General features: G+C 47.7%; 10 protein-coding genes across 10 annotated transcripts; 4 read left to right on the plus strand and 6 right to left on the minus strand.

Moving 5' to 3' along the window:
• Positions 1-1465: 1465 nt before the first annotated feature.
• Positions 1466-1818, minus strand: K444DRAFT_700691 (uncharacterized protein; the record flags this gene model as incomplete). Its single annotated transcript, XM_024888019.1, has 1 exon — positions 1466-1818. A coding segment is annotated over one exon (353 nt), but the record flags the coding sequence as incomplete, so codon positions are not given.
• K444DRAFT_700697 (uncharacterized protein) lies at positions 1806-2367 on the minus strand (the record flags this gene model as incomplete). Its single annotated transcript, XM_024888020.1, has 1 exon — positions 1806-2367. A coding segment is annotated over one exon (417 nt), but the record flags the coding sequence as incomplete, so codon positions are not given.
• Positions 2147-3098, minus strand: K444DRAFT_619057 (uncharacterized protein). Its single transcript, XM_024881446.1, is given in 3 exon segments — positions 2147-2655; positions 2704-3031; positions 3050-3098. 2 exon segments carry the CDS (start codon positions 2902-2904, stop codon positions 2425-2427), a joined length of 432 nt encoding a protein of 143 aa, XP_024730429.1. The 5' UTR covers positions 2905-3031; positions 3050-3098; the 3' UTR covers positions 2147-2424.
• Positions 3099-3775: 677 nt separating this feature from the next.
• Positions 3776-4972, plus strand: K444DRAFT_668110 (uncharacterized protein). The gene is made up of 2 exons (XM_024887372.1): positions 3776-4753; positions 4816-4972. The coding sequence occupies exons 1-2, from the start codon at positions 3991-3993 to the stop codon at positions 4875-4877; spliced, it is 825 nt and encodes a 274-aa protein (XP_024730430.1). The 5' UTR covers positions 3776-3990; the 3' UTR covers positions 4878-4972.
• Positions 4973-9742: 4770 nt separating this feature from the next.
• Positions 9743-11703, minus strand: K444DRAFT_149096 (uncharacterized protein). The gene is made up of 3 exons (XM_024870594.1): positions 11645-11703; positions 11292-11460; positions 9743-11226 (listed from the first exon to the last, which is right to left on the minus strand). Exons 2-3 carry the CDS (start codon positions 11357-11359, stop codon positions 10032-10034), a joined length of 1263 nt encoding a protein of 420 aa, XP_024730431.1. The 5' UTR covers positions 11360-11460; positions 11645-11703; the 3' UTR covers positions 9743-10031.
• Positions 11704-12488: 785 nt separating this feature from the next.
• On the plus strand, positions 12489-12825 carry K444DRAFT_646722 (CSL family zinc fnger-containing protein; the record flags this gene model as incomplete). Its single annotated transcript, XM_024885236.1, has 2 exons — positions 12489-12674; positions 12754-12825. The coding sequence occupies 2 exons, from the start codon at positions 12489-12491 to the stop codon at positions 12823-12825; spliced, it is 258 nt and encodes an 85-aa protein (XP_024730432.1).
• Positions 12826-15459: 2634 nt separating this feature from the next.
• K444DRAFT_619067 (frataxin) lies at positions 15460-16614 on the minus strand. Its single transcript, XM_024881447.1, has 2 exons — positions 16115-16614; positions 15460-16027 (listed from the first exon to the last, which is right to left on the minus strand). The coding sequence occupies exons 1-2, from the start codon at positions 16502-16504 to the stop codon at positions 15755-15757; spliced, it is 663 nt and encodes a 220-aa protein (XP_024730433.1). The 5' UTR covers positions 16505-16614; the 3' UTR covers positions 15460-15754.
• A 151-nt stretch (positions 16615-16765) lies between these two features.
• K444DRAFT_541479 (clathrin adaptor, sigma subunit/coatomer, zeta subunit) lies at positions 16766-17379 on the plus strand (the record flags this gene model as incomplete). The annotated part of the gene is made up of 2 exons (XM_024875799.1): positions 16766-16834; positions 16882-17379. The coding sequence occupies 2 exons, from the start codon at positions 16766-16768 to the stop codon at positions 17377-17379; spliced, it is 567 nt and encodes a 188-aa protein (XP_024730434.1).
• A 612-nt stretch (positions 17380-17991) lies between these two features.
• On the minus strand, positions 17992-18495 carry K444DRAFT_646725 (uncharacterized protein; the record flags this gene model as incomplete). Its single annotated transcript, XM_024885237.1, has 3 exons — positions 17992-18099; positions 18149-18222; positions 18276-18495. The coding sequence occupies 3 exons, from the start codon at positions 18493-18495 to the stop codon at positions 17992-17994; spliced, it is 402 nt and encodes a 133-aa protein (XP_024730435.1).
• Positions 18496-18647: 152 nt separating this feature from the next.
• K444DRAFT_599366 (leucyl-tRNA synthetase) lies at positions 18648-22471 on the plus strand. Its single transcript, XM_024878567.1, has 2 exons — positions 18648-18822; positions 18884-22471. The coding sequence occupies exons 1-2, from the start codon at positions 18751-18753 to the stop codon at positions 22199-22201; spliced, it is 3390 nt and encodes a 1129-aa protein (XP_024730436.1). The 5' UTR covers positions 18648-18750; the 3' UTR covers positions 22202-22471.
• The last annotated feature ends 627 nt before the right edge of the window (positions 22472-23098 follow it).

The following is a 23098-nucleotide window of genomic DNA, read 5'->3' on the forward strand; positions in this document are numbered from 1 at the left end:
GGGATACAGGATCCACCCAGGGTGTATCCTTCTCTAGACGCTCTGGACAATAGAAGCGTTCGCCAGCCAAACGCCCAAACCACTCAACCGCCCACTTAGAAGGGATCACCTACCAACCGCCCAAACCCCCTTTCCGCCCACGCCTACCCCACCAAAATTTCTCGATTTTTCAAAGTCTTTAGAAAATTCTAAAAATTTGCTAGATTATAGAGAATACTCGAAATATTGCGAATATCACATTAATTTTCGATTTTGTGGCGTTAAGGTCTCCAAAATCCAAGTTGAGCGGAAAGGGGATTTGGGCGGTTGGTGGGTGATACCTTCTATACCCCTGTCGGAACACCGAAAATTTATGGATTTTTCAAAGTGCTTAGAAAATCCTCAAAACTTCTCAGAACATGGAAAATGCCCCAAAAAGTCCAATTCCAATGTTGGTTTTTCGAAATTATAGTGCTTTGGTGGCCAAATTCAGGTTTGAGCAGTGAGTGGTGCGGGCGTTTGGCCAGTAATAGTCGGACTTAACGTCGCGACTAAAGGGGCCCAACCCTTTAGTCGGGGAAAGCGAGTTGTCCCGCACCACACCAAAATTTCTATGCGATTGCAGACACTTGAATTGCACCATACAACCAAATAACCCTTAAATTAATACGCAATTGAGGATATAATCTCTTATTACTCTAATGCTACAAAATCTGCATTTTGAGCTATTGAATCAGTCGATATTACTGATCTAGGTAGTAAAGAATACAGATCCACCTCCTCCCCACTAACCCCACTATTTATACCCTCTCTTGCCTCCTCCATTTCCCCATTTGATCCCTCAGTTTCCTCTAATATTGCCCGTATATATAATTGACTAAGAGGGTTCCCCTTTGCTCGGTGAGCTTGCTCAGATGCGAGTATTACAGGATTAATAGGAATATCTGTAAATATTTCGGGGTCCTCCGCTTGTATACGATCGAATTCAGCTTGCTTCTTAGCTACCCTATCGTAAAGCGATTAGTGCTTAATTCGAACAGCTTCAAGCTCGTTTTCCGTAGGTTCGTTCTGGGGATCGCGAATTGGTATTAGGAGTTCGGGAGGGATAATCGTATCGATTCCAAGAACCTACTTCTTTGCTTGTGCCTCCAGTTCCTTTACTCTCTTCTTCCTCTCTCTCTCTGCCGCTCGTGCGGCGATTCCGATTCTTTTAATAGCTTCCCTCTCAGCTAATTCGGCCTTTGCAAGCTGTTTCTTTGCCTTCTTGAGCTCCTCCTCTGCTACCTTCCTCACTTTAATCTTCTTCTTTGCCAGAGTATCAGAAGCGTTCATCCACCCCCCCTTTTGAAAACTAAGCCGTATATTTAGCTTAGCCTTATAATAATTAACCTGTGCCTTGCGAGCGTTCTGGGTATCTAGCTCTTGTAAACTTCCAAGCATTAGGTGATTCTTGGTAGCCTTAATTATAACTGCATACTCTTTGCGAGAGGAAGAGCTTAAAGCGTCTAGAATCTTGTCATTGAGATTATCGAGGCGTAGAACGTATTCGTTATATGAAGATGGAGGTTTTGGGAGGGTAGGTAATTGGTATGTTGCTTCCAATTCGTGAACAGGAGGAGGTATAGGAATTGGTGGGTTTTCTGCTTCCGCTTTAGTATCTAAATCAGATCCAAATTCCAGATTCTCCAAGCCAGTGTCTTTCCTTCTCTTTTTCCCATATTCCTTGAGCTTCCTTCGTATAGCTTTAAAGCTGACGGGCCAGATTCCTGCGTTCTGAAAGGCGTATTTAATCGTACGAACCGTAAATGTTTTCTCTCGTATTCCAGGGAGATCGCAAAAGAAGCACTAAATATTGTATTCCGGCTCGTACGAGCGAATCGCATTTATAATATTGACCTGTTAGTAGTATTTCTACTCCCTAAAGACGCTAATATTATATGGTTGAAGGAGGTGCGTTTGGTGGAAAGGAAATTATACGATTCGTATCTTATTATATATAGCTTTCAAGACAAAATCGTCCGCTTGGTGGCAAGTTACTTCGTTAATTAAGAGAATATGCCACTCCTTATTAGGCCCGCAATCATTGTGCTTAATAAAATGGTCTAGCCAAACCATACAGATCCCCTCGTTCGTATATCCTGTGGGAGAGACTGTAATAACCTCGTGGCCGGTTATATTTTCGTGGAACCAGGAAACCATAATTATGACTCCAGGTATAATTACTACCGGAGGAATTGCCTTGCCATTTGCAGATATATATTCAATTATCGTAAGAGATATGCGATTCTCTGGTATCCCCGTATATATCTCCTTGATTCCAATCGGTACGATAACCTCCTCTCCTGCAGGTATACAAATTCGTGCTCCTTTCTCGTCTATATTATGTATCTGATCCCCATGGCATATACCAGTTTCCTCTAATACCGGACGATATTCAGTCTCAAACTAATCGCGTAGGCTCTGTTCGGTATGGAGATCGATACGGTGGCTCGCAATAGGCTTCGTTTTAATCATATGAAGTTCTGGAGTGCTCTTTAGCCATTGAGAGAACCATTTCCAAGATGGAGCTATCTTATTGTCCTCCGTTCGTATCCACATTGCGCAGTTATATATTATTTGCTTTGTGGCTCCTTTCCCTCCATTAATCGCGTGCGATACCGCATACTGAATTAATGCCTCGTATTAATCAGGACGTAGGATCTTGTTCTGGCCTCCCTATTATACTCTCGCTGTTCCCATCTTCTTCCTCTCTCTCTGCCATGTTTTCTTTACTGTATCTTCATTTCGTACGTAATACGCGCGTGCCGCAGTCGCGGGAGTCTCTTCTGGGTTGGCCTTGAGGAATTGAATAGCTTTACGGAGCTTATCCCTCTCTGGCATATCGCGGAGGAGTGTATAGTTGGGGAGGTTGCTTAGGCGAGCCATTACTGTTGAATTTGACTGATTTTCAGGGTGATTTGGGCTGGTGGTGATCAAATTGATTGATTTTTACTATGGGTGTTCCATACAAATTGGAAATTTCTGGGATCGGTGCGGGACAACTCGCTTTCCCGGGACAACTCGCTTTCCCCGACTAAAGGGTTGGGCCCCTTTAGTCGCGACGTTAAGTCCGACTATTAACCCTTCTACGATTCGACAGACCGGTCGCTTCCGATAAGCAAGGCTGTGAACAATGTGGCTTCGGCACAGCACGAATTGAGCGTCTGAGTGTCTGCAGTTACGACAGCTAAGCTCGATTCTGCCGCGTTTTCCAGCGCTTACCGTGGCCTATTATTAAATTAAGGGTTCACTGGCCAAACGCCCAAACTCAACAAAATTTTCCCTATTTCTCAAAGTGCCTAGAAAATTCTAATAACTTCTAGCACTACAAAGAATATTCTAAATAACCCGGCTACAAGCTTAGTTTCTTTAAATTATGGTGTTGTTATGGTCAAACTGTGGTTTCGAGCGGTTTCGCAGTTTGGGCGTTTGGCCAGAGAACCCTTCTAACCCTGTACTGACAAACCCCCGAAAAACATGACATTGCGTATTTGCACATTTGCACTTTGCACTTTGCACTTAGCTTTTAAATTTGTTTAAATATAGTCATAATTTCAGTACCTATTAAACCATTCAACTCTTTAGCTAGATAAGCCGGCCCGATTTATTCCGGTTGGTATGCTAAGATAAATCGTGCCCGAATCTGTTCATTTCTTACTCGTCAGGTTACGACTTTGCGGGGTAAGTCAATAAATGCCTCATTTTTCTTGAGACAGGATCTTGGGCTACTCCTTCCCCTTTTAGTATTACCAAACTACCTCATAAAATTAGCAGTCTGGGAACTTCAAGTGTCGTACACACAAGACCGTTAAATATCCAAAGAACTTTTGTTAGTTCGTCTTAAATGTTCAAGCTTGTTGGCCTCCTTCTGGATTTCGCTCATTAATATACATTGCCCTGAATAGTTCCAAAAGTGTTGCCACAACCAAAAAGAGAGCTAGTACTCTCGGTCTTGATCGAGCTTCGAACACAATGTCACAATCGATTACCGCATCCTTAAAGCCAGACGAAGCAGCCAAAGAGAGCAAGAGGGACACTGAAGAACCTGCGCCGGCTTACGTTGATCACACCTCTGATGAACGGTATCAAGATACAATATCTCTACGGAATTACAGATCGGACTTGCAACAGTCAAGTATAGAAGCGACAGGACCTCGCTCCCTAACCCTGGACAAAGATCTCATCTTTCCGAGCATCATTCCGTCCACAGCACTCTACTCTTTAAACCATGCCCTGGATACCAAGAGCAACTCTATTACTCTCCGCCGCTCCGTTCCAAATACTGTGTATCCGCAAAAACTCACAGATAAAGATCTTTGGGAAATTTTCCGCCCGCCGATGACTCGTACAAAATTTCAACTTCACGGGAAAACGGAAAGCACATATCTTAGGACAGGAGAATTGACTATGAAGTCTGGATTGAGTGGGCAGGTCTGGGAATGTAGGTTTGAACCAGAGGTTGTGCTGAGAGGGAAGGATGGAGTGTGGAGTGATGGGCAAGGAGAAGTGGTGGCCAGGGAGGCTAACGAAGTTATTGCAAAAAACGGGAGCAGGAAGGGGAAAGAAAGGGAGGCTGTGGATAGTGTGAGAAAAAATCCAAGTCTGACGCGCGTTGAAAGACGAAATGGGGAGGAGGACCTTTTTTTGGTCGATCTTATGGTAGCGGTTTGGTGTGCCAAGACGTGGTGTGCGGAGACGTGGGAAAGCAGAGGAGATGGGCCGAGTATGAAAGAAGGTGAGTTTGCATGCCCGAACGATCTATTGAATATTTGGAGTTTATTGGCTAATTCTTGGTAGTTTTGCAGAAGGGAAAGGATGGTAACTGGGGTGGAAAGAGGAAGTATCACCTGTGGACTTGAGACCTAATTTTATTTTCCAGCGGTCAAATACCACTTCGCCGAGTTTTTTTGGTGACCATCTGAGATAATGCTAAATATATTTCCGTACATTTCTTTGTTATCAATGTTTTAGGAATTTGAAAAATTTGAAATTCTCAGGGCATCATGTGAAACCAAACCAAGTGATATACTCCTTACAAGGGAGATTATATCTACATTCCTTGAGACATTCCGAAGAGGGTGATCTGTAGCGGATCAAATAATCTTTAGTTTTGCTACTTTTTCCATACCTTTTCCATGCCTGATCTCAAGGGATGGAAACATCATTTCTGTTAGCATTGGTTTAGTTCTATTATCTTTGCTGAGGCCTTTATCTACTTTTTTATCTGACTGTATTGATTTTATTGTGGTCAGTTCTCCCGATGTCACATTAGTCTAGTTTCCCCACAAACGTTTCAAGTCAATTGTGCTAGAAAAAGCAATAAGTGGCGTTTGTTCTTCCAATGGGACCAATTGCTAGTTTCGGTAAATTCAGGGTCTGCAAAGGGTCTTTGTGGCGTACTATGACAGCCTCTAGTTCACCCATACATTACGTCGCTGAGTTCAGTATTCTTAGCGTACGTTCCGGAAGAGGTCTGTTCCCACGTGGCATGTATTACTTAAGATTAGTTATGTAAGATGTAGACGAAGCAATGTGCTGACTTTCAACTAAGGTTAGGGAAGGCCAATACGAAGTGAACTCAAGCAAGAAAAAACCGCATCAGTGAACTTGTAGTGTAGTTTTGATCATTTGCATGCCCCTGCCATGCTACGCGGACGTGCAACAAAGGCCATAAGGACTTACCCGTTCGTACCTCCCACTTACAGTAGTACTCTAGGTGGTTCGTGAGAGCGACTTGGACACGAAAGCGACTTGGCCAAGTGCTTTATATAGTAAATTTGTATAGGAGGTACATCTAGCTTGCTGGTTCGTGCTTGGATTTTAACGAGAAATACTAGTTTAATAATAGCTAGTATATTAATTTAATTAATTATAATTATCGGCTAGTAATTAAATTATAATTCATTTATATTGTGAGGTGTTTGTTGCTAGGCAATAAGACAATAGAATGAATCAGTGAGTTGTAAAACCACAGTGTCAAATTCAGTACAGAACTAATCTCTGTCCCTCCTGTGAGGTCCAGGGAAGCCTCCTCTAAATAGGAGCTCCCAATAACGTACATGCATTTAGTGATTCGTAAGCCAAAAGCCTATAATGCAACAGTGGTATGATTATGACGTTAAAGGGCTGTCGATCTCCCTGATCGACATCCGCGATATCCGAGGTTCGTCACATGCACTTTGGTCACGTGCGACCCTGCACACATCACATATATATTACCTGATTTACTTAAATATAATTAATTATATAATTATAAAAGTAAGATTTCTTTAGCTTAATTAAATATTACTTTATTATAATAAATTCGATAAATAAATTCTTTTTATATATATAAATTTGAAATTTAATTTTAAATCTAATTACTTAATTATTATAAAACTAATAAAATTATAATAAATTCAATTTTATCATTTATATAACTTTTATATAATAATTAAAAATAATTCAATATATTAGAGTATAACTAGTCTAATAATTAATTACTTTAAAAAAATTGATATCTAATAGTGGCCAAGCCGCTTCACGAACTACCTAGGGTACTAAGTGGGAGGTATAAACGAGTACCAAGATCCGGGCAAGTCTAGGGGGAGAGATGAACTGTGAGGAACTCTCCGATGTGGTTCAATTCACTCAGTTTCAATCCGGCTGAATTCGCCGCACTGCCCCGACTTTTTCGGGAAGGATTGCCGGGAGAGTGTATTCCAAGAAAATGTTTCGGAAGATAGGGAGATATTTCATGCTTTGGATGTAGGGGGCGAGATCTGGTGTTACTGAATTGGGTAGCAGCCGATGAGCTTGACGGGACTCGGTGAAGACTTCCATTCCGAAGCTTCCAAGCCCCCTGTAGGCACAGCCCGCTTTTCGCCGCCCCCCAAAAAGTGCTGTTCTATTGGAGTGTAGCGAGGGGCCTTGTAAATAAATCTGCACAGGATTCTCCACGCCGCACAGCAGCATTGCGTTTGGACCGTCTGGGCCGACGTGCTAAGTGATGCCTGTCGACTTCTCCATTTTTTCCCCATCGAGAAGGAGAAATGGGCTCAGGGAGAATGCGCCGTGCGCACCATGTGGCACGGCTTGACCCCGCTGTTAGTCAAAAGCGAGAGGCCCAAAGACTGGAGATCCACCACGGAGGTGTAACCCGGTTACTTGATTGAGGGCAAGTAGGGATATCGATCGGGAATGCTTTTTGTAAATTTTGAATCTGGGGGTTGTGTGAGGATGCTTGCTTGATCAACTGCGCCAGAATTGAGGACCTGGATCCACAACTTAGTGGTTCATCTGACCCACTTTTCCGTTGTGCTTACACCCCACTACGGAGTTGAATTCGTCTGACAGAATGATGCCACCTGCATGGCCCCTTGGATATACTCCATAGCCCCGAGAGAGCCCCTGACAGGAAACGGTTGTCAGAGAAAGCTACCATCCGAACATGGGGGCTAGAAATAATTAGCAAAGAGAAAGGCGGAAACAAAGCATTCCTTGGCGCCAAGAAACGCCTAAAAGATGTCCCAGAAAGTGCATGGAGCTAAACAGAGTCTTGGGAACACCGCTCTCAGGGATTTGGGATAACGGAGTTCATTAACAACCTTGTTGGACTTGTCATGGCAGTCAGGCCCTTGGAACCTGGAGGCGCATGTCTTGAGCCTGAGCACTAAGCTCCCCAGGGGCTGAGCTGCGAGGACTTCGTGAGATGCTGAGAGGAACCTTCGCCTAACCACCAATCGTGTACGGCTTGGAAGGAAAGGGGAATTTTGAGATGCAGAAACAGTGAACAATCAAAGAACGGTGAAAGATGATCCCAAAAGATTCTACAGAAGCTATACTGTAACCCAAAAGAATTTCACTAGAGTTGTGATGAGCTGGAAAGATCATTATGAAATAATTTAAGAATACGTGAAGATGAATCTGTTCCAACCTTGCTGAGAATGATACCTTCGACAAGTTAAATTTCTTGGTTCATCGTGACGCAATTGGCAACTTGCCAGGCCATAAAAAAATAAAAAAATCATCGCCACTGCAAAAGCGACCGCATTTCAACAGCAACACTTATTCAGCAATAGTGTCTAAATGCAATCATCGCAACTACTGCACCGCAATCCGAACAAACAGCAAGCGAGACCGAATAATAACTGCGCCGCCGTCATGGACTTGAACAACATGCTTTCCTCCCTCCAATTCCATAGCCCGACTTCTCCCTCCTCCCAAAGTTGCCGCCTGAGTTGCGTGCCATGATCCGGACTTGGGCACTTCCACAGCCACGGATGGTTACCATCTCCTAACTGACCTTCGAACAAATACACTAGCGATTTGGAATGCCCGACGACAATTTCCCCGACCTCCTGGAATTCTTCTTCGATGCGATGACCGTGCCATGCGGCGCACGCATGGCACATCAAGCTTGCCGCCAGTCGCGCGCCGTCGCCCTCAAGCGCTACTCCACAGCGTCCGAAGGTCAAATTGCGAAGCCTATCTACCTCGATTGAGAGTACGATACTTTGTGTTTCCGCACTTTTAGGGCAATGTACCAAATGCGATATGCCGACAAGAGCAATGCTGGAGGACTCAGAGCGGTGACAGGACATGCCAGAATGGCAAGGAAAGATCTGCTACCTTGCAAAGCGCTGTTCCTTTTCGGGTAGGGGTGCCTGGAACGAAAAGAAGGGCGAATCTGGTATCAATATCTGACGATGTTCCCAAAGTTGAAGACATAAGTCAAGGAGGAGCGTTTTTCTCTAAACTTCGTCGGTGGCCGCGACAGCATTCAATCAACGCCAAGGAAAAGAAGGATCTGTATGAGGGGTAGAAGGAGCTCGGAACCGACGATGAATCGAAGTTGGTTCGGATCACTTTGTTAGCACCTAAAGGAATGGACCAGAAGGCGAAGAGGGACAGGGTACGTTGACACATCTTCCAATTATTTGAAAGTGTTCTACTCACTCGGTGTAGACTGGATTCTGATCCCGCTTCCAAATCGCCATGCAAATGGCAGATCTTGGAGAAATATATTAGGGCAGCATCTGGATATGTCGTCAGTTGCATTTTCGACACGGGGAGGCTTGCACACCTTGGCGTGTTTCTTTCATACGCCAAGCATCAGAGGGAGAAGAGTGTTGGGCTATGCGGAGCTTATCTCCAGAGCTGCTCGACTGATTTTATTCAGCGCCATGGTTCGCTTTGATAGGGTACCCTTCTGCGAAACGATGGGTTCTTCTTGACAATACTAAAAAAAATTCCTTTTTAAAGGTGAGTGTAGATTACGTCTGGTGAAAACTCTAGAGCAATCAAGTCATTTATCTCTGAAGATCAGATTGCATTTAAGTCAGGCGTGGTTTCAAGCAGACTTTTTGATACGCAAGAGGCAGCAAGTCAACACGAATGGGAATATGGAGTTGGATTGTTTCGCATGAAGTTTCAGGCTTGAACGAACAAATGGGGTATATTGACGCTCGCTGTTAGGACCAGAAATACTATGTCGAGGGTTAATCAGGACAGTTCTTCAAGGGATTGTCGTGGGTACTCACAAGATCTTCCCCCCAGAAGTACAAATCCACAAGACTTTGTGTTTCAAGACTTGGGACACACCACTCTGTCACCAAGAGATCTGAGTCTCTCTCCATATCCAGCCTCCACCCAAGACGTTCTGCCGACACTTTACTTTCGCTTTTCGCTGATGCAACTCTAGCTCGACGCACTCACCCCATACTCTTGCATGCTCGGGGATATCGCCGTTCTCGTCAACCCCCTCTTCTTCAATGTCCATCATCCATTGACCAACCTTGCCAGCCAAGATAGAGTCATACATGGATTCCCTTCGATGAACCGCGAGGAGAAGAGCAATTGCTTGACGTCGTATTGAAGGCTCGCGGCATCTAGTGGCGACAAGGTGGAGTATGTTCAGTGTACGAATTTCAACACAGTAAACTTCGCCTTCTATCGGGTGTGTTAGGTATTGTTTCAGAGTGCTTGGTTGCCAGGTCGACGGTAGAATCAGCTGCGACAAGAGTAATTTCATTTCACTGACCTTGTATCAATTGACAACCTTCAGCTTCGTATTCAAGAGCTCTTCTTGCCATTAATAACAAGTACTCGAACTCTGGTAATAGTACATCAGACGTAGTTTGTGGAGCCTGCAAAGACATCGCAAGTCTGATGAGGAGTGTCGTCGAATAGACCTTGATGGCTTCGGGTCGAGAAAGCGGGTGCAAGTGGAGATCAGGCTTGCTGTCCAGCAGAAGCAGATCTATCTGTTCGTGGAGAGTATAGATTTGCCTGACGAGATAGTCCCTCATTTCAACGGCCGATGAGGGGATGGCTTCCTTCGGGCCATACTGATAAAAGTCTGTCTGATAGACTGTCCTGTATCCGTTCCAAACCAGAACATTTCGCGCGGCCTTGGCTTCATTAAGGGTAACAAATTTGGCTGGCAAGGGAACGGGAACAATCGGATTTCGTTGATCGAACATGAAGTAGGTGCGAGTCTCATCGGCACCTAGCAAGCACAACGCTTGCAAATCCATCAAGTAAAAGCCACTCATCACGATGTCTTCTCCCTCACCACCGTCCATCGTACTCGACAGGTTCGTCTTGGGAGGCACTGAGGTAGATAGGATGTGTCGGGCCCATGTTATATGTTGAAGTGAGAAGCCTCCATGACCAAGGAAGTTTTCAAAACAGAAAAGAATAAGACAAGAGATGAGAGTAGTGCGCACAGTGTGGCTCTGATCGACGCCTCCAATCGACTCTCGTAGACTTTGAAGGGCTTTCTGGTATTGCTCTAACGCGGTCTCCCTGTGAGTGCCTTGTGTGAGATCGACTCGATAATGGTTGGAGGGGGACCGCTTTGCGCTCTTGGACAAGGCTCCGAGAGCTACGAGTCCATGTCGAATAGAATAAGACGACTTGCTTTCTTTCATCGCATAATCCCAAAAGAGAAGATAATCTTGGAACTGCGGAGCCACGTCTTTGAAGAAAATTTGGAAGTATGCAGCCTCTTGGTCGTCAAGGTGGGGGACTGCAAATGGAGTAGATTGAGAGGGAGTTGGTGAAGCAGATGGAGACATAGATAGACTTCGGGATCGGATTGGTGCTAGACCCATAGTCCCGGCAGAGGGCAGCTTGGGGACATGCTCATAGCCATCGCAATGCCACCCTGATTTGATGCACCGAAGGCAACTCGGCTTCTCTTCGCCGCACTTGAGTCTTCTTATCCTATTTTTGGAGTTGGGGTCAGCATGGTGGCTTAAAGATATGGAGAGATGACAAGATGGCCATACTTGCAAGTGACACAGCCATTTTTACTCCTGGGCGTTGAAGCGCGTTTTCTTGCAGTTGTCGGCATCATTAGTCCTCGTCACCAAGCTTAAAAAACAGCGCGGAGGACCAGAGAGAGGATGGATGATGAACGTGAGATCAAATACCAAAAGGATTTGGGATTGGAGATGCCTGGATGTTTTGTTAATGATATTCAACATCACATAAAGCCTGTATTAATTGACTAGCCCGGTGGGGTTCTTGAACGAGCGAATGCTCCGGATGACCCACCCGCGCCAACCTACCCGTTCAATCCCAAGGTCATCCATGCCACGCAGAGGACACTGCCTAATCGGGCATAGTTGGGCACACTCACCCTCACTGGCATTAAAGGAGAGCTGAGGCGGCAAGGGCAGGGGATGCTTGTGATGGAAGGACATGCAGGACTTGGGGGCGAGAGCACGCCTCGCAAGGCGAACAGTCTTGGCTTAGGCCCTTGGGCTTTCAGGGCTTATCCTCAAGGGCTGTAAGCGAGCGATGGGGAGCAACCGGCACGGAAGCCTGGGAGGACGGCATTTTCATGTACTTCTAACTGCTATCGGTCCTGAAAGTGGGTAAAATGCCGAGGGTGTCCAACAGGCACGGGAATACCAAGTAGAGGAGAGAGACTCAGGGAAGGGCATGGGAACGACAGCCAGTAGGAACGGCACTTCTCTGGTGAGGCCTGCAAGAGGACTGGGGAAGACGTCCACCACTCAAATGAACGGAAAGGGCGGCGCCAAAAGGAGATGGGTGTTTTCTCAAGCAGCATGACGAAAGTGCCACCTTGGTCAGCATGCGCGTCCAATGCATGGGGTACTTGGGGCACTTCCCAATTGAGCCGTGTTTGCTGGGTTTGTCCCGGTTCTGACAGCGCTTGCCGGCAGTTGAAAGTGTTCCCAGGTCGGGGAGGAGCGGGAGCATGCAGAAAGAACCCCCTCTTTTTATGCATGAGAAGAATGTTGGAGGATGGAATAAGGTTGGAGAAGTTGATGTCCCAAAATAGTCTTGTACAAGCGCGGCTGTCTACGGGGTAGTTTTTAGCGGATCCTTAGTCATCGCCAAATAAGCGACTAGTTTGAGTCAGCGAGCATATTTTTTCCTCCACCACGCAGCCCACGTCTTCCAACACATCCCAAACCCGCCCCGCGCCGCCAGAGCACCCGGAAAGTCTGCCGCAAATGGCCGAGAACATATATGACGAGATCGAAATTGAGGACATGACCTTCGATTCAGATCTCCAGATCTACCACTACCCATGTCCGTGCGGCGACCGCTTCGAAATCGCCATCGCCGACTTGAGGGACAAGGAAGATATCGCCGTCTGCCCCAGTTGCAGTCTGATGATTCGGGTTATTTTTGATGTGGTAAGGATGCCGGCCGCATCGGCTCGCCAGGTGCCCCAATGGAAGATTCTATGATCCAGAGGCTGACCGAGTGTCCGAGAACGATTTGGCTGAGTCCGGAGACGAGGATTTGAAGACGGAAGGGCAGGTTCAAGTCCCTGTGAAGGCTTAAACCATGAAAATTAAGGTTCAAGAAGGATCTGCAACTGAGCCTGCGAACGACGTTGGATTCCTCGTCGGAGGGAGGGGGAGTGCAGGGATGCTCGTAGTCTGGGCGAATGGGGAATCTTGATATCTCCAGGTCACCTGCTTGCGGACTGCACAGATGCTGCAAATATGCAGGGCAAAACAAGGGCCTCAAACGACACGCTGCGTGATGTTGGGGAAACGGTGATAGAGGACGTACCAGAGTCTCGCTCATTCACCAATGCTATCGATCAGCCCTGAGCAGGGCGCTCCTGTTTTGCAACCGATGCGTGTGGAATCAAAATCCCAAGTCTGTACACATGCCTCGACCGTTTGTTTCCATGCTCTGTGGCGGCACAGCGCTAAGCACCCGCTGTCAGACGTCCTCACTGAGTCACTTCTACCCACCCCCGCCCCAAGATACTGCCAGTCTGCCACCCACTGCAAAACTTTATCGTCCGGGTCCGCTCCCTGCTGGTGGAATTCTTTGTTGGAAAGGCCCCTGCGCGCCGCACGAAGAGCGCTGCCAGCCTGTCAACCTCCCGCTTTACTGCCGTATCTCAAGTCACTCGGCGTCGATGTCTTTGCTTCATCAATCTATCTACCCAGCCCCCAAAATGGTCGAATTCGCCGAATATTCGATCTACCAAAGCCATAGGCCACAGAACCTCGTATCATCTGGCCTGGCATGGCCCACACGAGCCTTTGTAATCGACTCAGTCCTATCCTATGTCTTTCCAGAATGGTGCCTCGTGCGAGGACATGAAGGGCACGTGGAGCGGCCCCTGACGGAGTGTTTGGAGAAGTCAAGGTCAGCAGAGTCAAGGTTTGATGGCGGTCCGAGACCCAGATGGAGTGCCGCTTCAACAACCAGAACTGGACGGCCTTCTTCTCTGTTTGGTCACTCCGATCGGAAGTGTTTTCGATCTCTCGCCTCATTTTTCTTTGAGTCGAGCAAGTCACAAAGCGAATCCGAAGAGCATGCGGAACATGAGACCAGGGGTTGTGGTTTTGGGGCTCGCCTATCGTAAAAGAAGACCAGTCATTCAGGGGTCGACCACACAGTTGGAGGACCCACAAATTCTTTCAATATGAGACAGTATTGCAAAGCTTGCTGAGTCCCTCCTGTCCCTGAAACAATTCCGCCGAACCACGCCTGCAGGAAGATGCGTGTGAGCGACGCCGAGCCACGGCCCGTTAGACACGCACACTCCAGATGCACTGTAATGCAAAACTCTACCCCCATCGAAACTTCTCCCTCAAATTTACGTCAATTTCTGGTTGCTTTCAAGGAAACAGACGTGAACTCTGGTCAATGACCAGGCAAGGCAAACTCAAAGCGGAAGTAAATCCTAGTGGCGCCATAACCTCCACCAAATAGAGAAGAATAATGGACGAAGAATGGAACCTTTTTGCTCCCAGATCCCCAGAGCAAGCTCAACGATATGTTTGTTGCTTGTGGGTTTCTTCAATGTGACCTTTCCTTGCCCACTACCCCCCAACAGCAACTGTCTTGCATACACAATATCTTTCTCCTCCCCTGCTACTTCTTGATCACCAGCCCGTGCCCGTCGGACGAGACTGCCGTACACAGACCGCAGGAAGCCACCAGCAGCCAACACCCAGCCCCTTGAGCAGCACAAGGAAGATGACGTGAAAATGCCTGTCCATCACTCTGCACACACTCGGCATGAACCGCGCACCCCTCCCTTCGTTTGCATCTCACCTCATTTGCAGATCAATCGTGAATCCCCTCCCATATCAGCTCTCCTATCACCATACCCCAGGGGGTGGACGCCCCTCTTGCCAACAACAAGTTGCCAAGATCGTGAAAAGTTTCCCAGCGGTTGACATGCAGTGAGATTCTTACCAGAGGAACGGGTTGCCGTTACAGTATAGCGAGGGAGGAGGCGGCCGTCGGTCTTCGTGCCCGTTAGGGGAGAGAGTCTGCAGGATTGCTTGGGCCCCTGGAGAGGAGGCTGAGGCAAGGCTTGCTTTCTTTCGGTTGCGGAGCATGATGATTGGGCTCAAATTGACCGAACGGTTGCTGGAATGGGTACTTAATTACACTCTTGGAGGTCGGAAGAGTTCGGAAGGCGGGCGTCGTTCCTCGCGGGCAACCTGTAACCTGTTATTGGGGCTTGTAAAGGTTGTTTGCTTTACGATGTACGGCGTACCGAGAGTGTGGTTGTACAATGCGACTATTTCTAGAAGGGAGCGAAGAAGGGCGATCATGGAAGTAGATGCCGGCCCGGTACTACCAGGGCTTGGTTGAGGCTTTTGCCCTCCGGGGAATAGGTGGGAGCAAAGGAGCGAATTGCTTGGTGGCTCATGGTATTGCCGTTTGTCCTGCACAACATACCGCCAAACCATGCGTCGGAAAGGAAGCGGGCAAAGTACTTCAATGTAACTTTCAGGCTAAGAAGATGAAATCGAACTCCAGACCTACATGGTTCATGGTTCTTGATTCCTTGGAAGTAACGCGTCCCTGTAATTACGGGGATATTAGATCACGCAAACTTCACGTAAAGAGATCAAACAGGATCGAGGGACGGGGCAAACCATGCTGGCACAACTGACAAGAACTGATCATCCAGCAGGAGCTTTTGGAGGAGCAATTGATTCATTTTCTTTCAAGATCTGCGGGAGGGGGATAAAACCAGTCACGTTATGATGCTTCATTGAAGCGATTTACAGCCCAACTAGTTTATGGAAGGCTGAACCACAAAGAGGAAGGATCAAGAGGAGAGTGGCCTCATACTAGTCATCTTTCTTTACCTGATCTATCAAAAGACCCAAATTCGTGCCACACACGTACAACTCCGAACTCCTTCGTCTGCCGCCTGCTCGATACCAGCATCGTTCACTCCATTCCCGACTTCACGTAATTCTTCTTATGGCATAATATCCACCCCTCAGTCCCCTCTATGCGAAACTGGAGCATAGGGATGCTCCATATCGACGCCAATCTCCACTTGCAACAAATCCGTCAGTGTACTTCCATCGCGAAGGTACACCCAATCTGCCCTTCCTGTCCCTTCCTTGGCGTCTTGCCCCTCACTTAACATCACGTAGTCGAAGCGTTTGGGGCCTGTTTTGGGTGATGAGAGCCAGATCTGCCTGTTGGGCGGTTGCTTGTTGATCACGTATGTGCCGTTGGGCGGGAAGGAGAGGGTGAGGACACCCGCCTGTAGATACATCCTCGTTAGCAATCAGTCTGAAGCTTCTAATTCTTTCCAACCAAGGAACATGGGTGCTGCGAGAAGTGCACAAACGCTGTACTCAACATCGACTTCCTCGGTCTCTTCCTGCAGCATCTCCAGCTTCTCAATCAAAACCTCCAGATATGTATCTGCCAGTTCGTGGAATCGTTCAATTGTGATGTCCGCGGGCCCGGATGCTGATTCTGACACGTTACTCTCTGCTTCTCTCGGTGTGGGCTGCGGATTCTCGGTTTCCGGCGACAGACCTTTAAGGGAAGGTCTTGTTGTTGAGAAGAACCTGGGGGCTTGGCTAGAGCTTGCTCGGGGTCCATGTGCAAAAATTGACACGACAGCTGGACGGAACATTGAGGCTCTGAGAGCTGTAAAAGAGCTTCGAGATGGCAATGGTCTGATGCTCATGCTGGAGCTCCGGACAAGCTTGGAGAGTGCACCGCGTGTCATTATTGCAGAGATTGTATCGTAGAATGAGTGACTTGGTTGAAATACGATGGCTGAGATGGATTTGACGGCTTTTATGCTGGTGCTGGTCGGATGTTGCTTGGGAAAGTCTCGTGTTGATGATCTGAGCTTGAAGCTACCCCACACTTTTGCCGACAACTTCAAAACTCGGCTCAGCCTTCTCCCAAGCCTCGCCTTGCATCAAAATATTGCCACACAACCAACATCAAGCCTTGTATTTCGAGTGTGGTCTGTAAAACTAACATGATAAACGCCGTGTTGGTTTTCAACAATGCCGGGCAGCCGCGCCTGACAAAGTTCTACACGCAGCTGGTACACCCTCATCCAAGAATAGACGAAGGAAATGCTAACAGAAGCAGGAAACATCCGTCCAGCAGCGCCTGATATCCGAAATATTCACCCTCGTATCCCACCGCCCCGCTGGATCCTGCAATTTCCTCCCTCTTCCACCCCTCCTCGCCAGCTCCTCTACCTCGACAGTGCCAAGTAGCGAACACAACGATGTACCCTCCCTCGTCACATACCGGCACTACGCCACCCTCTACTTCATCATCATATCGACCTCGACGGAATCCCCGTTAGCGTTGATCGATCTGATACAAGTCTATGTTGAGGCGCTAGATCGGCTGTTTGAGAATGTCTGTGAGCTAGATTTGATCTTCAATTTTGAGACGCTGCATGCGGCGCTTGCAGAGATGGTTGTTGGCGGTGTGGTAGTCGAGACGCAGTTGGAGAGGGTTGTGGAGGGGGTTAAGGCACAAGGTAAGGTGGCGAAAAGACCCGTTAATGAGGGGAGAGGGGGTGGGTTGGGGATGGGGATGGGGATGGGTGGAAACTTTGGGTGGGCTGGGAGGTGAATTGTGGACGAAGGAAGGGATTTGCAATTTTGAGTAGATGATGATGATGAGGTTTGGTAGAAGAAGAGAAGTTCACCAGCCCTGGTTGGGGTCTCGTGCTGTTTTCGGGGCGTCCAGAGGGGAGCAGGGGTGCGAGGTTGCGGAGGGACAGGCATTGGACGAAAGGTATTGAGATGAGGGTGCCGAAGGAGACAGGTGTACTGCGGCAAAGTAGTGGACTTGGAGTCGCCAGACTTGATCCCTTCGACGAACGAGGCATGATCCATATATGGATTTCTCCACTGCAACAGAATGCCATAATACTCTCTATCAATGCCATATTCCCGTCTATCCATTTCAATTTACGGATCTTCGGAGAGTTCTGCCCATGAAATAACCTGGATCCTTCTGAGCGTCCACGTATACATACATGGCAAGGAAGCGCCCATGATCCAGACCATTCTACCGCGTAGGCAAACATGAGAGAAGAGTTTCTATTGTGCCTGTGTATAACCAAATACAATAGCTTCGTCATCGCAGGGTATTCATCATCTTCCAGATCCATGTAAACGCCAGCGCCATGCTAAACCACATTTCCTGAATCTACAGCTCCCCGCCGGTACAAGAAGAGTCTCATCTGCCCGTGCTTGCCGTTGGAGGAGCCTCTTCTGGGCTCTCTCTTCGGCGGACTTGATCTTTCGTCCAAATCGACCCTGTCAACCCAAAGAACCAACTTCGAATCTGTGATAGGTTAGCATAGAAATTCTGTTGCTCCATTTTGGCAGCATACCCCATGGAACGGTGGATTATCCGGACTACCCTGGCTATTCCAGTCCAAGAACAACACGCCATAAACCGCAACAACTATAACAATTCCGTCAGACGATGGCTCTAGCTCCTAATGTTGGACTACACACAAACAATTGACCCCATCTGCACAATCTTAACCGCTTTCGTCCATCTCGGTCTTGCCCACTTTAGCTTTGCTCTCCTCTTGTATTTCCGTTCGAGTCTGAATTGATGCTTCGGGGAGATCTTCGAGAAATCGGGGGGCCATAACTTTCTCGCCTTGTATGGATTCGTATACACATATGGCGGGCTCTGCTGGGCAGTCCGTCGTACTAATGTCGAGAACATATTGTTCCTGCAGTTGATGGTTCTGCAGAAGATTGGATCTTGGAGGTTCTCCAGACGAGGCTCGCTTAGTCATCCGGGTCGACCCCTGCACCAGCTGCACCGCACCGCCTCTTTTGGACCCCACCAAAACATCAAATTGTGTTACTCACACAGTCGCGAAAATCCAAGGGGAGGATAGTGACTAAGTAGATGACGTGAAGACGAGGACAAAACTTCTCGTCGGATCCTGAACGGCTTTCCAAGTCAATCGCAGTCATGGCAGCAGTCGAAGCCACCACCAAGGCCTTGGAATCGGCCAAGATCTCCAAAACCAAAGAATTGAAAGGCGTAAATACCCCACAAGACACCCCCTCTTTCAGCAACTTTTGCTGACTTTAGAGGGCTTCAGACCGAGAAACGCGACACCCTCACAAAATGGGAGAAGATATATCAAAAGAAATGGCAAGAAGAAGGAGTATTCCAGCCCAATGCGCCCTCGACCTCAGAAGTCCCCCTCAACTCCATCTCCGCCGCCGAGCTTCGAACCCAGCACCCCAAATTCTTTGGCACAATGGCGTATCCTTACATGAACGGTACTTTGCACGCAGGGCATACTTTCACCATCAGCAAAGTCGAGTTTACGGCGGGCTTTGCGCGTATGCAAGGCAAGAGAACTTTGTTCCCTCTTGGGTTCCACTGCACGGGCATGCCAATCAAAGCCTGCGCCGACAAACTCATAGATGAGATCAAGCTCTTTGGGGAGAACTTCGAGGGATATACCGACCAGGATGCTGCCGATGACAAGGCAAATACGGCACCGGCACCGAGTACACACCATGAAGATGTTACAAAGTTCACTGCAAAGAAAGGGAAGGCTGCCAGCAAAGTGGTCAAGATGAAGTACCAATTCCAGATCATGCGCGCCATAGGCATACCTATGGAGGATATTCACAGGTTCGCCGATACAGCACACTGGTTGGAATATTTCCCCGTCCTCTGCCAACGAGATCTTATTAGTTTTGGGGCCAGAATCGATTGGAGAAGATCATTTGTCACTACGGATGCAAACCCCTACTATGACGCTTTTGTGCGATGGCAGATGAATCGTCTCAAGGAGTTGAAGAAGATCAAGTACGGGAAGAGATATACGATTTACTCACCAAAGGATGGACAACCTTGTATGGACCATGACCGAAGTGAGGGGGAAGGCGTTGGACCACAAGAATATACGGCGTTGAAGTTAAAGGTCAAGGAGTGGGCACCAGAAGCTGAGGCGGTGATCAAGGGAAAGGTCCCTGAGGGCGTTGAAGTCTTTTTCGTACCTGCAACCTTGAGACCAGAGACTATGTATGGACAAACATGTTGTTTTGTGGGACCAAAGATTAAGTATGGCGTTTTCAAAGTTTCAGAAAAGGAGTTCTATGTTATCACAGACCGAGCTGCACGGAATATGGCGTATCAAGGCATCTTCCCAGGGAACGGCGTTTTCGAAAAAGTGGCAGAGGTTTTAGGTTCAGCCTGTGTTGGTACTTTGGTCAATGCGCCACTTTCGGTCCACAAGGAGGGAGTCCGGATCTTGCCTATGGAGTCTGTCCTTCCTACAAAGGGTACTGGTGTGGTCACATCAGTTCCATCTGACAGTCCAGATGACTACGCAACAATCATGGATCTTGCGAAGAAAGCAGATTACTACGGAATCAAGAAGGAATGGGCGGAGTTGGAGATCGTCCCAATTATCAAGACACCTTCATATGGTGATCTTGCTGCACCTTTCTTGGTCAAGAAGCTCAAGATTGCTTCACCAAAGGACACCAAGCAGCTTGAGGAGGCGAAGGAACTTGCCTACAAGGAAGGCTTCTATCAAGGTGTCATGACCATTGGCGAGTTCAAAGGCGAGAAGGTTGAAGCTGCCAAGCCTAAGGTCAGACAACAGCTTCTCGACGCCAATGAAGGATTTGCATATTCAGAGCCAGAGCGGAAAGTCGTCAGTAGATCCGGGGATGACTGCTGTGTGGCCTTGATGGATCAATGGTACCTCGACTATGGAGAGGACTCGTGGAAGCAGATTGCCTTGAAGTATGTGGACAATGCTCATGGAAAGGGGTTGAACACATATACCGCTGAGACTAAGAACGGATTCGAAGGTGTTTTGAACTGGCTCAACCAATGGGCATGTGCGAGGACATACGGTCTTGGGTCCAAACTCCCTTGGGATCCTCAATTCTTGGTCGAGAGTTTGAGTGACAGCACGATCTACATGGCTTATTATACCATCGCTCATTACCTCCATAAAGACATCTATGGGAAGACACAAGGTCTTGCAGGTGTCAAGCCAGAGCAGATGAAGGATGAGGTATGGGACTACGTCTTTGCACGACGAGAGCTCAGCGACGAGATTCTCAAGGATAGTGGCATATCAAAGGAGGCTCTTGCGTCAATGCGAAGAGAGTTCGAATACTGGTATCCACTCGACCTTAGGGTCTCAGGAAAGGATCTTATTCCCAATCATCTCACATTCTTCCTCTATATCCATCTCGCAATCTTCCCACAGGAATATTGGCCTAAGGGAGTCCGAGCGAACGGCCACTTGCTCTTGAACGGAGAGAAGATGTCCAAGTCAACCGGAAACTTCATGACTCTTGATGAAATGGTCAAGAAGTACGGTGCTGATGCAAGCAGAATTGCTTTGGCCGATGCTGGTGATGGAGTAGCAGATGCAAATTTCGAAGAGGATGTAGCAGACAACAACGTTTTGCGTCTCTTCACCCTCCGAGAATGGTGCGAGGAGCAGGTTAAAGATGAGGCTAATCTCCGTTCCGGACCAAAGAATGACTTCCTTGACGCCTTGTTCGAGAACGAGATGAATTCCCTTGTTCACGAAGCAAAGCAGCAGTACGAAGACACGAACTACAAGCTCGCTCTCAAGTCTGCTTTGTACGACTTCACCAGTGCTAGAGATTTCTATCGCGAAGCTAGTGTCGCGGCTGGAATCAAGATGCACAAGGATTTGATCTTGCAATACATTGAATTGCAAGCTCTCCTCCTCACAGTCATCGCACCGCATTGGTCAGAATACATCTGGCTCGAAGTCCTCAAGAAGCCCTCAACCATCCAAAACGCCTTGTATCCCGTCGTCCCAGCAGCTCGCGCCGATCTCACCGCAGCACGCGAATACGTCCGAATGACAAGCAGCAACATCACCTCTGCCGAAGCAGCTCAACAAAAGAAGAAAGCCAAAGGGAAAGATATTGGCTATGACCTCACGATGCCAAAGAAACTCACCATCTTCGCGGCCGCCAAGTTCCCGGCCTGGCAAGAAAAGTACATCGACCTCGTGCGGGAAGCTTGGCATCTGGACACTAAGACCATCAACGATAAAGAGTTGAACGGCAAGATCGCAAAGATGGGCGAGATGAAAAAGGCAATGCCGTTTGTGCAGGGCTTGAAGAAGAGACTCGTTGGCGGGGAGAAGCCTGAGTTGGTGTTCAATCGCAGGTTGGCATTTGACGAGCTCAAGACGTTGGAGAATATGGTGCCTGGCTTGAAGAAGGCGGCTGGCTTGGCGGTCGTGGAGTTGGTGCAGGTTGAGGAGGGGGGAAAGAAGGGTCACGTGGTTGGCTCGGGGAAGGCTGTCGAGGGGTTGCCGCCTAATGCAGAGGCTGCTGTGCCTGGCGTGCCGACTTTCAACTTTGAGAATGTGGAGGTTGAGTCTGTTGCTAAGGCTTGAGATTTGAGGAGATGTGGAGTGTGTGGTTGATTGGTTCTTTGTGGGTTTTCTATGAGTGAATAGACAAAACATTTCATGAATGCATTTGATTGCTTTGCGAATCGATTCGTCTCATTGGCTTCACTCTGCCCATCCAACCTTCCCATACGTTAGTCAACGGTTGTGCTCTGCTTGTGTCTGATGGTCATCTCGTTTTGCTCGGCCGTCGAAAATATTCCGTTTCTAGCATGAAGTCATCAATTTCATTCATAATATCAACCTCCAATAATGATCACCCTTCGACAGCATCATACCATTCCACTTCCTCACCATCTGTGTTTCTATTTTCGTCTCCCACGATAGGACTAGCTGTGGTCTATTTTCCCGATGTTGATGTGAAACTACGGTCACGCTACCTACTTAAAGGAGAAAAACTCCGGGACTAAAAAATTACCAAGAGGCAAGCACGTGCTTCATGTCTAGTGACCCGGTAGTTCCTTATCCTATTTATTTTGATAAAGAGGTGCATTATCAGAAAACTACTTGATGACGATCACTGGATAGGTGACCATACATGGCTTCAAAGTGTTCAACAAGGTATTGATAGTCTAGCCTTGTGGAGTAACTTGACTTGCAGATAGCATTTGCTATCGGCGAAACCATCTCGTAATCGGCATGGCGTTGTGGAAAGTTCCAGTTGGTTTTGATCTGAAGAGCCGCATTGGCGTTGGCCATGTTGTTGAGTTCAGCTGGTCTCAGAGGCTCGCCTTGGGTATTCGTCGCATGGCCTGACGAGGCTGTCCCTGGATACATATTACTCTACTAGGAAGTTCTCGCAAGAGCTGGATGACTTCCTTGGGTAGCAGTGACATACCCGCTTCACCGATGAGCAAGATGCACCCCTATCTACTTGCTAGT

This window comes from Hyaloscypha bicolor, assembly GCF_002865645.1.
Source record: "Hyaloscypha bicolor E unplaced genomic scaffold K444scaffold_142, whole genome shotgun sequence".
Taxonomy (NCBI): Eukaryota; Fungi; Ascomycota; class Leotiomycetes; order Helotiales; family Hyaloscyphaceae; genus Hyaloscypha; species Hyaloscypha bicolor.